This window comes from Cricetulus griseus, chromosome X (genome assembly GCF_003668045.3).
Source record: "Cricetulus griseus strain 17A/GY chromosome X, alternate assembly CriGri-PICRH-1.0, whole genome shotgun sequence".
Taxonomy (NCBI): domain Eukaryota; kingdom Metazoa; phylum Chordata; class Mammalia; order Rodentia; family Cricetidae; genus Cricetulus; species Cricetulus griseus.
The window spans coordinates 1,250,995-1,267,376 of NC_048604.1; the positions used below are offsets into that span (position 1 = coordinate 1,250,995).

General features: G+C 41.0%; 1 protein-coding gene across 6 annotated transcripts in view; it reads right to left on the reverse strand.

The window, feature by feature from the left end:
* Positions 1-10,551: 10,551 nt before the first annotated feature.
* Ikbkg (inhibitor of nuclear factor kappa B kinase regulatory subunit gamma) overlaps positions 10,552-16,382 on the reverse strand; it is a 36,182-nt gene continuing 30,351 nt past the window's right edge. For all 6 annotated transcript variants that reach the window (XM_035450206.1, XM_035450204.1, XM_035450205.1 and 3 more), the window contains one exon: positions 10,552-16,171. In XM_035450206.1, the coding sequence (XP_035306097.1) occupies positions 16,029-16,171 (143 nt within the window). In that variant the 3' untranslated portion in view covers positions 10,552-16,028. The remainder of the gene's footprint in view (positions 16,172-16,382) is intronic.

Sequence of the window (16,382 nt, forward strand, 5' to 3'; positions counted from 1 at the left end):
TATGCAGCAGAAGGATGGATTCTGTCTTCATATCTATTCTGTTAGCCTGTGTCTTTGTATAGGAGAATTGAATCCGTTAATATTAATGGATATTAATGACCAGTGACTGCTAGTTCCTGGGTTTTTTGTTTTTGTTTTGGTGGTGGTAGTGTGTACTTTTCCATTCTTTGGGATTTGCTGTTTGGAGATTATCTATTGCCTGTTTTTTATGGATGTAGCTAACTTCTTGTGTTAGAGTTTTCCTTCTAGTACTTTCTGTAGGGCTGGATTTGTGTATAGGTATTGTTTAAAACTGGTTTTATCATGGAATATCTTGATTTCTCCATCTATAATTATTGAAAGCTTTGCTGGGTAAAGTAATCTGGGCTGGCATCCATGGTCTCTTAGTGTCTGCATAATACCTGTCTAGGACCTTCTGGCTTTCATTTTTTCCAGTGAGAAGTCAGGTGTAATTATGATAGGTCTGCCTTTATATGTTTCATGGCCTTTTTTCCTTTGCAGCTCTTAATATTCTCTTTATTCTGTAGGTTTGTTGTTCTGATTATTATGTGGGAAGGGGATTTTTTTGTCCAGTCTATTTGGTGTCCTGTAAGCTTCTTGTACTTTCATAAGTATGTCCTATTTTAAGTTGGAAAAGTTTTCTTCTATGATTTTGTTGAATATATTTTCTGTGATTTTGAGCTGTATTTCTTCTCCTTCTTCTATTCCTGTTTTTATTCTAAGGTTCCTCCTTTTCATGGTGTTCCAGACTTCCTGGATATTTTTTGTTAAAAATTTGTTTGATAACATTTTTCTTTGACTGATGACTCTTATTATCTCTATCATGTCTTCAATGCCTGAGATTCTCTCTTCTATCTCTTATATCCTGTTGTTTATGCTTGCATCAATAGATCCTGATTGTTTACCCATATTTTCCCTTTCCAGAATTTCCTTGGTCGCTGTTCTCATTATTGTGCTTATTTCATTTTTTAAGTCTTGAACCATTGCCTTCACCTGTTTGACTGTTTTGACTTCATTTTCTTTTAGAGATTTGTTGATTTCTTCCAACTGTTTGTCTTTCCCTCCATTTCTTCAAGGGAGTTTTTCATTTCCTCTTTAAGAGCCTCTATCATCTTCCCAAAATTATTTTTGAGGTCATTTTCTTCTGCTTCATCTGTGTTGGGATGTCCAGGTTGTGTTCCTGTAGAACCACTAGTTTCTGGCGGTGCTTTATTGCTCTTTGAGTGTATTCTTACCTTGTTGTTTACCAATCTCTTCCACCAATTGGTATATGTGGAACCTGTGTTTCAGGGGGTCCCTCTCTCTCCAATTGGTGTAGTTAGGGGCTCAGCTTCATTGATCAGTCCTCCAGGTGTAAGCAAGGCCACATCTCTAGCGATCACTCCTCTAGGTGTAGGCGGTTCTGATGCTCTGAAGGTCACTGATACTGCTGGGTATCATATACAGAGAATGGCACTGGAGGCTTGCTGGGACACAGGTGCTCTTTCCAAAAGGAGCTTCTTACTATAATTTCAGGCAGCAGATGATTTCGATGATTCTGGGCTGCCCAGCTCACACACCTCCTTTCAGTCCCAGGTCAGTAGGTTGGGGCATGCCTGCCCAGCTCACATACCTCCTTCTGGTCCCTAGTTGGTCCCTCAAGCATGCTTGCCAAAAGAAAATCCAAAATCTCTGTATCATGTCAGAAGATCCACCTGATATGTGATAAAAGAAAAACAAAATTTAAAGGACTATTCTATTGCCACTAAACTCATAATTCTTTGGTTTTGATTCTTTAAAACATTTAATGTATGAGTATTATATCAAAATTTATAATATTTACATATATTCAACTTTTGTCATGATATAAATGATTATATAGAGAACTAATTCTAGAAAAAGGCTTCATCTACTTTCCTGTATATGATTTCGGGTTTGAGTCTCTATCAGCTAACTAGGAATTAAGTTTTTGTACTCTAGATGTACATAGCAAATTATGGTCCTTTAACCTCTTCAAGATCTGCTGCATATGACATTTAAAACTTAAGCTTAAGTTTGCTGCAGTAAAATATTACCATGCCTACAGCAACCTTTGAAGTCTCCAAAAGGAGGATGGGGCCCCACAACAAAGATTCCACCTAGATTGTGGTAAGGTCACTAAGCCAACAAACATCACCCAAAGATTGGTTTTGGATGTCAAATTGCTCAGGACAATTTCAAGGTGGGTAGCTGAGATGGTCCAGCCTCACAGACTACTCTAGCCAGACCTTGAGATAAGCCCTGTACTTTTCCATTATACAGAGACTGAACAACAAATGATACAGATAGCTAGCCCAGGACTTGACAATTATCCCAATTTTTTTCAGGGTTCCCTAAAGATGCCATCATAAAATTACTTACCACAAGAAGTAATGTTAAGAATATGAAGCCCACATTTCCAAGAGGTAGGATGGGTGTTTTTGGTCATTCAATGGGTTATGGATATTGTTATTGTTTGGGGTGGTTAGTTACAAGCTGTTATAGCAGTGATCAGGAAAAAAAAGCTGAACAAATGAAATTAGATTCAGGGTTCTTGTTCTGAAAAGGAAAGGGGGAGATATAGATATGATAGGTTAAAAGAATAGATTTCTTTAATCTACTTTTAAACCAAAAAAGCAACTACTAGTCTTAAATATTTTTCATTAGTATTGGTTTTTGTATACTGATACAAAATTGAGGTTATCTTTGTTATACTGGATATATGTTTCTACTCTTGTTTGAGATAGTTTTTGAATATTGGTACAAATTTGAGGGTTTTTTTTTTTTTTTGGTTTTTCGAGACAGGGTTTCTCTGTGGCTTTGGAGGCTGTCATGGAACTTGCTCTATAGACCAGGCTGGCCTCGAACTCACAGAGATCCACCTGCCTCTGCCTCCCGAGTGCTGGGATTAAAGGCGTGCACCACCAACGCCCGGCCAAATTTGAGTTTATTTTTGTTAGAACATACTGAATATACATTTCTACTCTTGTTCAAGGTATCATACCTATATAGCTCATTCAACAATGTAATGTACATTTTTGGTCCTTGAAAGTTATTATTAAAAACTATTTAGGATAATAAAGAAATGCAGGCTAATAGTTAGTCACCTATTATAATCAAACTTGTCCTGTTAGGTATATTTTCAAGGTCAAACAGATATATTAGACAGGTCATTTTCAAACACTTCAGAGATCTACATAAATATGACATTTAAGATGGTTCCCTGATTTCTTTTTCAGTCTGTCATTTGTTTTTGTTTTTTTTTGTTTTTTACTTAATCTTGAATCCTGCCACTTTGCTGAAGGTGTTTATCAGATGTAGGAGTTCCCTGATAGAGTTTTTCGGGTCACTTATGTAAACTATCATATCATCTGCAAATAGTGAAAATTTGACTTCTTCCTTTCCAATTTGTATCCCCTTGATCTCCTTTTGTTGTCTTATTGCTCTAGTAAGTACAATATTGAAGAGATATTAAGTTGATGTTGGCTATAGGTTTGCTGTATATTGCCTTTATTATGCGTAGGTATGATCCTTTTATCCCTGATCCCACCAATACTTTTATCATAAAGGGGTGTTGGACCTTGTCAAAGGTTTTTTCACCATCAAATGAAAAGATAATGTGTCCTTTTTTTCTTTCAGTTTGTTTATATGGTGGATTACATTGGCTGATTTTCATATGTTGAAACCAACTCTAAATCTCTGGATTGAAGCCTACTTGATCGTGGTTCAAGAGCTCATTGATGTGTTCTTCGTTTTGGTTTTGCACACATTTTTTATTTTATTATTTTATTTTTATTACATACCAATACCAGTTCCCCCCTTCTCTTCTCACACTCCTCCCACATTCCCCCCACCTTATCCCCCCATCTACTCCTCAGAGAGAGTAAGGCATCCCATGGAGAGTCAACAAAGTCTATCCAATCACCATGTTGAGACAGGACCGAGGACCTCCCCTGTGTCTAAGCTGAGCAAGGTAATTGGGCTCCAAAAAGCCACTTCATGTACTAGGGTTAGATTCTGGTTCGCTGCCAGTGGCCCCACAACTTCTCAAGCCATCTGCTGTCACCTTCATACAGAGGGCCTAGTTAGGTCCTATGCAGGTTCCCCAGCTGTCAGTCTGGAGTCAGTGAGCTCCTACTAGCTCGGGTCAGCTATTTCCGTGGGTTTCCCCATCATGGTCTTGACCCCTTTAGTCATATTACTGCTCTTCCCTCTCTTTGACTGAACTCCAGGAACTTGGACCAATGGTAAGTTGTTGATCTCTGCATCTGCTTCCATCAGCTACTGGATGAAGGTTCTATGATAACAATTACTGTAGTCCTCAATCTGTTTACAGGGGAATTCCAGTTCAGGCACTCTTTCCACTATTGATTTAAGAGTATTTTGTTCAGTGTTTTTGCATCTATTTTCACAGGAGAAATTGGTTTTTAATTCTCTTTCTTTGTTGTATCTTTGTGTGGTTTGGGCATCAGGGTGACTGTGGCCTCATAAAATGAGTTTGACAATGTTCCTTCTGTTTATATTTTGTGGAAATAATTAATTTGGGGAGTATTGGTGTTAACTCTTCTTTGAAAATCTGGTAGAATTACACACTAAAACCATCTGGCCCTGGGATTTTTGTTGTTGTTGGAAGACTTTTAAGGACTACTTCTATTTCCTTAAATAGGTTAGATCTATTTAAGTTGTTTATATGATCATGATTTAACTTTGGTAAGTGGTTATCTATTGAGGAAATTATCCATTTTAGATTTCCTAATCTTCTGGAGTATAGTCTTTTAAAGTATGGCCTAATGATTATTGGATTTTCTCATTGTTATGTCCCCCTTTTGTTTCTGGTTTTGTAAATTTAGGTATTCTCTCCCTGTGTTTTAGTTCATTTGAGTAAGGTCTGTCTATCTTGTTTGTTTTCTCAAACAACCAACTCTTTGATTCTTTAATTCTTTGTATTGTTATTTTGTTGCTTTCAGACCTCAGTTTGATTATTTCCTTCCATCTGCTCCACTTTAGTGTGTTTTTGTCCTTGAGCTTTCAGGAACACTGTTAAGGTGCTAGTATGAAATATCTCCATTTTTAATGAAAGCACTTAGTGCTATGAACTTTCCTATTAGCACTGCTTTCATTGTGTCCCATAAGTTTGGGTATGTTGTGCATTCATTTTCATTGAATTCTAGGAAGTCTTTAATTTCTTTATTTCTGCTTGACCCAGTGGTCATTTAGTAGAGAATTGTTCTGTTTCCATGAGTTTGTAGGCTTTCTGTTATTTCTGTTGTTTAAATCCAGTTTTAGAGCTCAAAGACTCCAGTCTGACAGCTGGGGCACCAGCATAGGACTGAAACAGGCCCCCCTGAACGTGGGTGTCATTTAGGAGGCCTGGGCACTCTATGGGGCTTCTGGCAGTGAAACCAGTATTTATCCCTAGTGCGCAAATGGACTTTGGGAGCCCATTCCCTATGGAGAGATACTCTCTCAGCCTAGACACACGGAGGATGGTCTAGGTCCTGCCCCAAATGATGTGAGACTTTGATGATCCCTCATGGGAGGTCTCACCCTCCCTGAGGAATGCATGGGGGTGGGATGAGGGCGTTGGTGTGGGGAATGGGAGGTAGGGGGGAGATGGAACTGGGATTGCTTTGCAAAATAAGTTTTTAATTTAAATAATTAATTAAAAAGAAATAATTGCCAAGCATTGGTGGTGCATGCCTTCAATCCCAGCACTTGGGAGGCAGAGGCAGGTGGATCTCTCTGAGTTCAAGCCAGCCTGGTCTACAGAGTGAGTTCCAGTACAGCCAAGGCTACACAGAGAAACACTGTCTCAAAAAAACAAAGAAATTTAGAAATAATAAAAACAAAAATAACAAATCCTATGGGGCTAGAGAGATGGTTCAATGGTTAAGTGCATTTGATCTTTCAGAGAACCCGAGTTTGTTTTCCAGCATTCATTCCAGGCAAGCACACAATTCTCTAGAACTCTGGGCCCAAGGAATCTGATCCTCTAGAGTTGCAGGAACCTGTACTCATGTGCACATACCCCTGAAGCTTACTTATTTGGTGGCACCAGAGTAAATAAGAAAATCCATATAGGCAGTGGGGGCTAGACTTTCCTATTTAAAGGGGGAAAAATAAGGAAACATGCCTTCTGATGGTAACAATCTCTTCATCTTGAAAAAAATCGTCTCTGAAAAGAATCTCTCTTGCTTCTCTATACAGCTTCGTACTTAGCTCTATATCTCCTTCCAATGCTCTATTTCTCTTGTTCTCTCCTCACTGTCTTCCGTGCTGCTGCTGCTATCTTTCTCTCTCTGCATCACTGCTGCTGTCTGCTGCCTCTGTTCTCTGCCTCTCACACAGCCAAACTCTGGACAAGTATAAGTTACATTTTCAGGGCCCAACCCATTCTCAAAAACCAATATAAGTCATGCAGTTTCTCTTAGGTTAGTAATGTCACATTGTAGCTCTAAGTTGGTGAGGGTTCCCAGACACAAAGCAACATTGGAAATCAAAACTTAACAATTAATTAGCTGGACCTTGAGTGGTAGGGTGTACATGTAGACTAAAGTTGCTTCAAGTTCTGGCCTTGAATCAGTAAAACACATGTGTTTTGACTCTAGGGGCAACCCGATATTTGTCTTCAGGGGCAACCAGCCTCCTTTGAATCTTCTGTGAAGTCTAAAGTTAGCTGTCTGTGTGAAAGGCTGTCTTTGTGACAGAATCCTATGTCATTCTGAGTAATGTAATAAATATAGGCAGAAATCATCTTCCTGACCTTCCACAGCTATATGTGTGCCCAACAAGTATAAAGTACACCATCAAGGGGCTATGGAAAGAACTCCACAGCTGTTCTTATTAGGGAGGTATAGGAGTGTTGCCTGAGAAAGCTACACACAGAAACAGCCAGTCGTCCAGTCAATAGCCCCATGGCTTTGACAAGTGGGACTCCCCAAGTGGGTCAACTTGTTAAACACTAGTTGTCACTGCTGTACAGTCCCATGGCCCTTTGCATACCCCATACAAGACACACACACATACACATAATTCAAAATAATTCACAAGCATTTTAATGACAAATCCAAGATCTCACCCTGCTAAACCCTCAGTAGTGCTCTATCATTTTCTAAACATACTAAACATACTAAATTCTTGCTTAAGCTGTTTCTGAGCTGAATTCTTCCCTGCAAGATAACACTGAGGGAAATTTTGGCTCAATAACAATATTAGCAATTATGTGCCTACTTTGGTTTCTGCTGGCAGTCATTTTGAGTTTTTTCCCTAGTGTTGCTAAATGTGTCTCAGTTATTCTTTGAGAGCATCTGCATATTTCTGAGTCAAGATGGTTTGGCTCATCTTGTGCTTTCTCTGTCCTAACCCTGGAACATGTCAATTCTCTAGTAAAACCATTCTCTTAGAATGTTACAAAACCTGATCTTCCACAGCTCAGAGCCCCTCATTTGTATCTTCAATTGTGATACAATCTCTATGACTCTGCCTATGTTACAGCTACAATGGCCACCACAGTGGCAATCCTCTAGAGCAGTGGTTCTCAAATTTCCTAATGCTGTGACACCTTAATACAGTTCCTCATATTATGGTGACCCCCAAGCATAAAATTATTTTTGTTGCTACTTAACTGTAATTTTGCTAGTCATGAATTATAGTGAGATACCTGATATGCACAATATCTGATATTTGACCCCTGTGAAAGGGTCATTCAACACCCCCACAAAGGTGACTCAACCCACAACCTGTGAACCACTGCTCTAGACAGTCAGTGGTGATGGAACTCAGCCCATTGTGACACTGTAACCCATCCTGAACTCTTATTTCAGTCAAATAAATATTTAGAGCAAGTCTTCTTACCTTTCCCACACTTGAGCCCCCTTTCCCACAATACATTTACTGTGGAGCCAATCTTCAGATTCCATCAGGCCATTAAGACACTGTCATACTCATTGAGTATGCCTTTCTCTTACAGATCTGCCAATCCTTAAAATCTTTCTCAGGCAGGACACTGTTGTACTCTGTAAGGAACCATTCTTCATATCAGTCCAACCCTTTTCTCAATGTCCCTTCTCTGCCCTGAGGTTCACAGATGTAAGGGCTTTGGGAAGCACAGGCACAAGGGATAGAGGTAGAGGAGAGACTGGCAGGAAAAGTCTACAGAGTTGTTATTTTTCCTAATGATCCCATATTCATATCCAATGGTGACAGCTGTCTTCCTTGCAAATGTCCAAGATCTTTGATAGTTTTCTGTGTGTTTTATGTTCTGTTAGTGTATTTCACATGTGTGGAGGTTCTGCACATAAGCAGGGATCAGAGAAAGACGCCAGGTATCCTGCGCTATCATCTCTGCCTTATTCCCTTGAGACAGGTTTCTTACTAAACCTGGAGCTAGCCTGGCAATCAGCAAGCCCCAACCAACTTCATCTCAGCCCCCGACAATGCTTCAGTTCAAGCCATACTGAGAGATTTTCCCATGTGTGATGAGGATTCAAACTCAGGCCTACATGCTTATGTAGCAAGTGTTCTTACCCACTGAGCAATCTGTCCAGCCTCTCTTGTTTTCTTTTATAAGGTGTCTCAGATTGCATCCAGTGAGATGACATGGCAGGTAAAGGTGCTTGCCATGCAAGCCTAACATATACACACACACATACACACACAAAATAATTTTTAAATGTCTTTGGTTTGGACTGACAAGACAGCTCAATGGGTAAAGGCACTTTGTCTCCAACCCCAATGACCTGAGATCAATCCCCAGGATGCACATGATGGGAGAGAACCAACTCCACAAGTTGTCTTATGACCTCCACACACATGCCATGGTGTGTCTATGTGCACACATAATGTCATTTTTTAAAAATGGCTCAAGTTTACCTTGAGTAGATTCCCATATCATGCCTGAAATAAGTCATTTCTCCAAGAGGCCCTGATTTCCTTCAGTAAGAACATTTACAAGGGAATCTTTGTATCTTTGTTTTTGTTTTGTTTTTATTTTAATTTTTAATGATGCCACAATAAATCATAGATATTTGAATATATGAATATATATATATATATATATATATATATATATATATATATATATTCTATACTGGGCCAGCAAGATGGCTCAGTGGGTAAAGTTACATCCCACTAAGCCTGACAATCTGAGTTTGATCTCCAGGCAAGGCCCACAAGATGGAAGGAAAAACCTGACTCTCTCAAGTTTGCCTCTCTGATCTGCATACACACAGAGAATATATATTTGGTGCCACCTGCTATTGTGTTATTGTTGCTTTGAGGACATTTCAAGATGAGGAAAAATATCTATTTTTCAAAAATAAAAATAAAAATAAATCAGGTTTGTGCTAATATTTCAAACTCAAAAGTTTTTTATTTTATGTTTATAGTCGCTTTCTTTAGTTATTCCTTAAATATTTCCAATTTTTTCTTCATTTTTTGCAGTACTCAAGACAGAAACCAAGTGTAGGCAAGTGCCCTACCACTAAGCCTCATCCTCACACTCCTTCAACTTTTTTTATTTTTATGTGCATTGGTGTTTTGCCTGCATGTATGCCTGTGTGAGGGTGTCGGATCCCTGGAGCTGGAGTTACAGACAGCCTAGCTGCCATGTGGGCGCTGGGAATTGAACCTTTGTCCTCTGAAAGAGCAGTCAGTGCTTTTAACTGCTGAGCTATCTCTCCAGCCTCTCTTTTAACTTTTTAAAAAGATTTATGTTACATTTATTAATGGGGGGTAAGACAGCATATGTGGAAATCATAGTCCTCCTTTCACCATGTGTCCTGAGGATTAAACTCAGGTTGTCAGGCTTGGCAGCAAGCACCTTTACTCACTGAACCATCTGACTGGGCATCTTTTCTTTAGACATAACTCTGCATTGTAGAAACTTCAGTTCATGAGCATCTCACCTCATTGTGAGCTTAGTTTTGTGGGATTTGCTGGTGCTGGTGTTGTTTAATTTTAGGCTTTCTCTGTGCACTGACTATTTTGCAGTGCTTTCTAGGGTTGACACAAAGCCCTTCACTCCAGCTGCCAGCAACCCCTGAATATGGCATAAGACCTTATCTTTAGGTCTGATAGACATGTGTCTACCATGGCTCTGCCATACTGACAAATCAAATTCCATCCCCAGCCCTGATCCTGGAACAACTGGGACAAGTGGAATTTTTTAAAAGCTGCTATCCCTAGTGTTCCCCACTTCCCCACTGGCCAGTATCTACCATATTTGCCCACCTAATTCTGTTCCTCTGATGATGCGGTAATGTTCACCTGTTGCTCAGCCCTCCAGGCCAAGCTGGTTGAGAAGGAGCTGCTAATCTTCAGTTAGTTCCAACCCTGGGACTCTGAAGAAAGGACATGATGTGATCAGTCTATTTCATGAGACAAAGCCAACCACATATGTCCTACCTCCAGCTCTGTCTTTCTAGTTAATGGAACAATACCAAGAGCCCATCAATAGGTCACTTGTCAAGCAACTTCAAATGCAAATATTCAACTCTTTCTGTATCTTCATCCGTATTATCACAAAAGGTTCTGGGAAACTGTACAGAGCTTAGATAACATTTTAAATGCCAGTTTTATTGTGGTCTAATCCACATACAACATTTCACTCATCTGCAGTATACAATTTAATGGTCTGTAACATATTCACAGATGTATGATCATCACTGTGACCAATTTCAGAACATTCCCATTCCCCCCAAAGAACCTTGTGTCCGCTATCACTCTCTCCTCATCCCACCCATCCCCAGGGATTCACCAGTTGACTTTTTGTTTGTGATATGAGAGAGAGCCTTATTATGTAGCCTAAGATATCCTGGAACTCATTAGCATCCTGCTTCAACTTCAAGTTCATGCTCTATCATAGACAGGTCCAACTGACTTTCATTCCAGCTCAAAACCTAATGTAAAATCTAGACTTGGGTCTAAACTAAAATTAATCTACAGTTTCACAGATGAGGAAGCCAAGGCTCAGGGATTTCATTAATGTTCAGACTGAAACTTGTCCCTATGACTTCAGAATCTGTTTCCTTAAGTATATATTATGAAGATCACATGATCCATCCTTTCATATCATGTTTTTCCCTATCTGAAACCAAGTCTTGCTTTGTGTCCATGCTGGTCTCAAATTCATGGTACTCTCCCTACCTCTTCCTCTCAAGGGTCAGAATTGTGTGTATCATTGTGCCCAGATACCCATTCAAATTCTGAACAAAATGAAAAAGGTCAGACATAGTGGAACATATTTGTATATGTGCAGCTGAAGCGAGCACAAGTGAAACATATTTTTAATCCTAGAACTGAAGAGAGACACTGAGGCAATAGGATGGCTGCAAGTTCAAGGGCATCCTGGATTACATAGTAAGTTCCAAGCTAGGCAGGGCTACAGAATGGGACTACAGAGAGAGGGGTAGGGGGATACAGAGAAAAGCTGATAAAGTGGGATTGTAGCTCAGTGGTGGTATGCATGCTTAGCATGTGCAAGACCCTGGGTTCCATCCTCAGCACCAAAAAAATGTATAGTTCTAAAATAAGATTTTTGTACTATTATTCCTAGTACATTAATATAATAACTTCTATAAGTCACCAATTATGGTGACAGATGATGTCTGTGAAAATATTGGCAGAGGAATCCTGATGTCATGTCAGACAAGCTCAGCCATCAGTAAACACAGTATCCCTGTGCTGAGGTCTTCCTGTATAAGTTACTAAATTGGATTGACAAGGCTTCTGTCTCCCTCTAGTGGGAGGAAAGAAACAGCAGAATAGAGAAGGTTTTGATGTGATTAAAACAAGGCAATGTGATTTAGGATAAAGACTTCGAATTAAAGAACTTTTGTTTATACTTAGATCTGAATGACAAAAAGAAATCAGCTGTGAAGATTAGGAGACAGCCTTCTCAGCAAAGGAGACAACCAACAGAGGCAAAGGCCTTAAGGCACAGAAGTGCTAATGGGTTTGAGGGGAAAAAAGGTTCAGTGTAGAATGGCTGGGCTTTTAGGGAAGATGACATGAAATTAGAGCAACATAAGGCTGAGGATAGAGTTTATACCTGAAGCAACAGAAAATCAGTGGAGTACATTAAGCAAAGTGGAAACAGATTTACCTGATCACACTGGTTGACAGTAAACAATGGATAACTAAAAGCCTGCAGTCTCAATGTGAATCCACCCCTAACAGTCAAGGCAAGATGAAGGTACCCAAGACATCTTGCACTGAACCTGGCTAGATCAGAATTGAACGCTGAACTGCTTCTCTCACAACTCTGATGTCCTTTTCCCTTGTTCTCCCAGTAGTAGATACATGGCCCAGGTACCAGGGTGTGAAGCCAAAACCCCAGCAGTGACTAGATAGATGCCTCTTCCTCTCTCCATGATGTTGGCCACAGCTCCATACCTAAAATCCTCATGCTGTTCTATGACTATCTCTGCAGATTGGCTCTTTCCATCACTAAATACTGAACAAAATGTTTTTTGTATTACCAAATAGCCACCTTTGTTTGACACTGGTGTGCTTATAAAAAGGAAACACAAGGTGACCATGTGACAAAAGTAGCAGAATCTGAGATGCAGGTCCAACCAGAGAGCACTAAGAATTGCTGGGACCTACTACACAATGGGAAAGGGGTCTGGAATGGGTTATCTCTTATGAGGAACCCACTCTGCCCATACTTATCTCAGATCTCTGCCCTCCAAAACAGGGGGACAGGAAATCTCTGTTGCCTAAGCCCCCAACGAGTGGTACTTTGTTGCTGCAGTCACAGGAAATCCAGGCCCCATGTTAGTTGACTTGGCCCCTTGCACCACTCTGTTGTATCAGTCATAGACAGAGGAAACCTCAAAGTTGTATGCAACAGCTACTTCCTATATAATGCATCAGAATTAAAGACATAGAAATAGCACCAAAAAAACTCTGTTACTGGCAATTCTGCCCATACATCCACTAAGTGAGGACAGGGTGCATGCTTACAGGTCTTCTTTATTTCATATTTTGTGCATAATTTAATCCTCTGGCCTTTTTATACCATACTACAGAAAATGTTCCATGCAACAAAATGTTCAAAATGCTGGCTATGCAGGCCTATGTCATCAGATATATGGCCTATTTCATCACAGCCTTTGGTAGTGACAAATGATGGTGGCCATGAGAGCCACTCCAATGAAATAGTCACTGTGAGGACGAAGTTGTCATATAAAGAGGGCTGAGAATGTTTCCAAAGTGCTTGTTCCATCTCACCAAACAGCCTCCCTTGAAAAGGGAAACACTTCAAGGCCTCACCATGCCTGAGGGTATCACACACAGTGCTGCAACTGTTCCTATTTTGACATCATCTCTACCTACAATCTACACCTTATCCTTTGTTACTGCAGTGGGTGAAGTACTCTGCACTGTCTTGCTGTTTCTCTGGATTTCTCTTGGTCATGGGTCAACAGGAAGAGAGCATAAGTAACAGTAATAGGACTTCTGGGGAAGAATATGCTTCTGGATGTCTGGATCCAGAAGCTGTCTGCTAGGGGCCATAGCTCATAAAAGCAAATAGGCTAATTCCCTTGTGTGAGGGGTTAAGGACCAACAACTAGTTTTTCCAGGTCTAATTAAATAATTCCAGAAAAGAAAGAAGCATGTCCCACGTCAGGGAAGATGGTAGGATCCCAGATCCTTGGTATTTAATGTGTGGTTAATTGCCCATTATACTTCAGGGTAAGGAGGTGTCAAGAGCTCCCACCTTCTGAGAAGGGTACTAGATCCCAGCCACTGCCTGGGGCCACCCTCAGATTTTGGCTTGACCAGTCTATGGAGCCCAAGCCAGAATGTTTTCAAGCTTTCAAGGCTTCTAGGTGATCCTGCTGTGCAACCTGGGTCAACACCAGCTTTCTGCACCACTTTCAGGATAAAGTACTGGTCAGAAATGTACCTATGTATCTCTATTTATCCAAGAAGCATGAAGCCCATACAGCTACTTCAAGAAGTAAACAGCTCTTTCCTGCTACAGCCAACCTGCCTTTCTCAGTCACACCCACTGGCCCTGCTAGGAGCATAGCACCTATAAGGGCCTGACCTCCTCCAAATTCTGAAGCCTAGCAGTCACCATCACCCTAGAGTCCTGCCTTTGGGCTGCACTCAGGTTCTGATGATATCCCTACTCTGGGTTGTGTAAGCCCAAACCCTCAGAACTTGAGAACATGACTTTATTTGGGAAAAGGGTCATGGAAGGTGTAGTGAGGCAAGAGTCTTGAGCTTCTTAATTACCAGATAGACCCCACATCTACAATTTGGTGTAGAGGAAGAGACCATTAGGCCCTAGAACCAGAGATTGGAGTGATGGGTCTATAAGCCAAGCAACACCAAGGACTGCCAAAAACTACCAAGAGCTGAGAGAAAGCCTGGAATTGATTCTCAGAAGAAATTTAATATCTGACTTCCAGACATAAAAGAGTGATTCTTTTGCTGCTTCAAGCCTCTGGGAATTTTTAGGACAGCTATAGGAAAGTCATTGGCCACCACAAAACTGAACTAAATCAAACCAAATCAATAGCAGTCCTGAAGGAAAATTAAATTAGGTATTTAAATGAAGGGTTCATGAGCAAAGAACATGTCTATTCCTTTAACATTTCCCCAAAGATCTGTCTGATAGATACCTGGGAATTAGGAAACAGGAAATTCTGAGGAAGCCCCCAGCTCAGGCTTACTTTTTAAATCCTAATTCTACTCAACCTTCTCTCTCTTAATCGGCAAGAAGCCCTGTGAATAAAGCCCAGGCAGGGATTGATTTACAGATCCCACTCAGAAACATGAAAGCTTGCAGGAGGGCAGAAAGGGTTTCAGGCCTGAGGAGTCAGCAAGGCACATCTATTGCTTTCTCAACTCCAACTTCCTTTACTTTACTAGAATAGCAAGGCTAATACCAATGACTGTAAGGTCCCAGAAAATGGCTAGAACCTTGTTCACAATCTGCCAGTCACTACTAAATGGTTCCCAAGACAGAATTATCTGGGCTAGTGGAGAACATGCCATCACAAACTTCTCGAGTGTGATGAACTATGGAAACCAACATTCACACAAGACAACAATGTGCTTTCCAAAGAGAAGAGCACACTGGGGCTAGAACAAGAAAAGCATGTATGTGAAATACCCTTATGTCAGATCACAAAGCAGTCATAACTCCAAAGCCAAAATATGGGAGTAAAGAATGGACATGAGTACATAAACAGCTTCCAGGACCCAAAACGGTAACACAATCAAAGTGGAACAAGTTGTGCACTTTCTGTGATAGACAAGAGCTAATCTGACTCATGATCAAAGAGCACCCCAGGAACAAATGGCAATGATGAGACAGAAAAGTGGGTAGAAAATATGCAAATCCAAGTTACATCAGCAGAATTAAAAAGGGCCCACATACACCAGAAAAAGACACTTAAGCACACTCTTTAGTAAAGAACAACATGTCTAGCAGATGGCAGAAACACAAAGGTGGACCAACCTCCTCCACGGCAAGGCTCCAATGTTATGTCTAAGCATATGTCTTAATGGTACACATAGATCAGTGTACAAGTACTTTCACTACACCATTAGTTACGGTAGCAAAAAGATGGAATACTTCCCAAATGTCCATCAGAGGCAACACATGTTATGGCCCTAAGTGGCACATACCCTGGGAGGGCAGGCTGCAGCTCAGGGCAATAAGGCACCAGCTGGAGGAAGAGCTGCACCCAGCCCTGCTTGGAGAAGGGATGCTCCCTGAGAGCCCCTGACCTCCATTCTAGACTTCCTAGGAGAATACAGGAGGGAGGAAGAAGCTACAGAGGCAACTGACTCAGGCACACAGAAGAAAAGGGGAAAACACAGCCCTGACTGGGGCTGTCTATCCCAGTGCAGAACTAGCAGGCCTAAGGGCTAAAGCAAGGATCCAACTAGGTCCTGGGGCCAGCTCTTTGACAACAAGCCCTTAATTGTGGACTATGCAGGTGAAACAGGAAAGCACAGGTTGCATAGTTCAGGACATGGTATTACAAGTGGCCTTACATCTGCTGTTCCTACTCTATGCACTCCATGACATGTATCTGTAGAGTGTCCATATCAGGTGCCTGATACTGGCACTTGGGACAACAGAAGTCAGGTGGTTCCTCAGGAGGACTTCTCCGCTGGTTGGGCAAAGCCAGATGAAAGGAGTGGTGAGCTGAGAAAAAAAAAAAACAGAGGCCAGCTGGATAGGCTTCATGAACAGACTGGGTAGACCTCAAAAGGGAAGGAGAGGCTAACAAGGTACTAAGACCTACAGATACCACCATATTTGACTATGTGTGGCTGGGAGCCACCTCTACCAGCACATTCCTCCTTTTGCCTCAGGGTGCTGTAGGCTACTGCTGGGGATGGCCAACAAGAGCTCC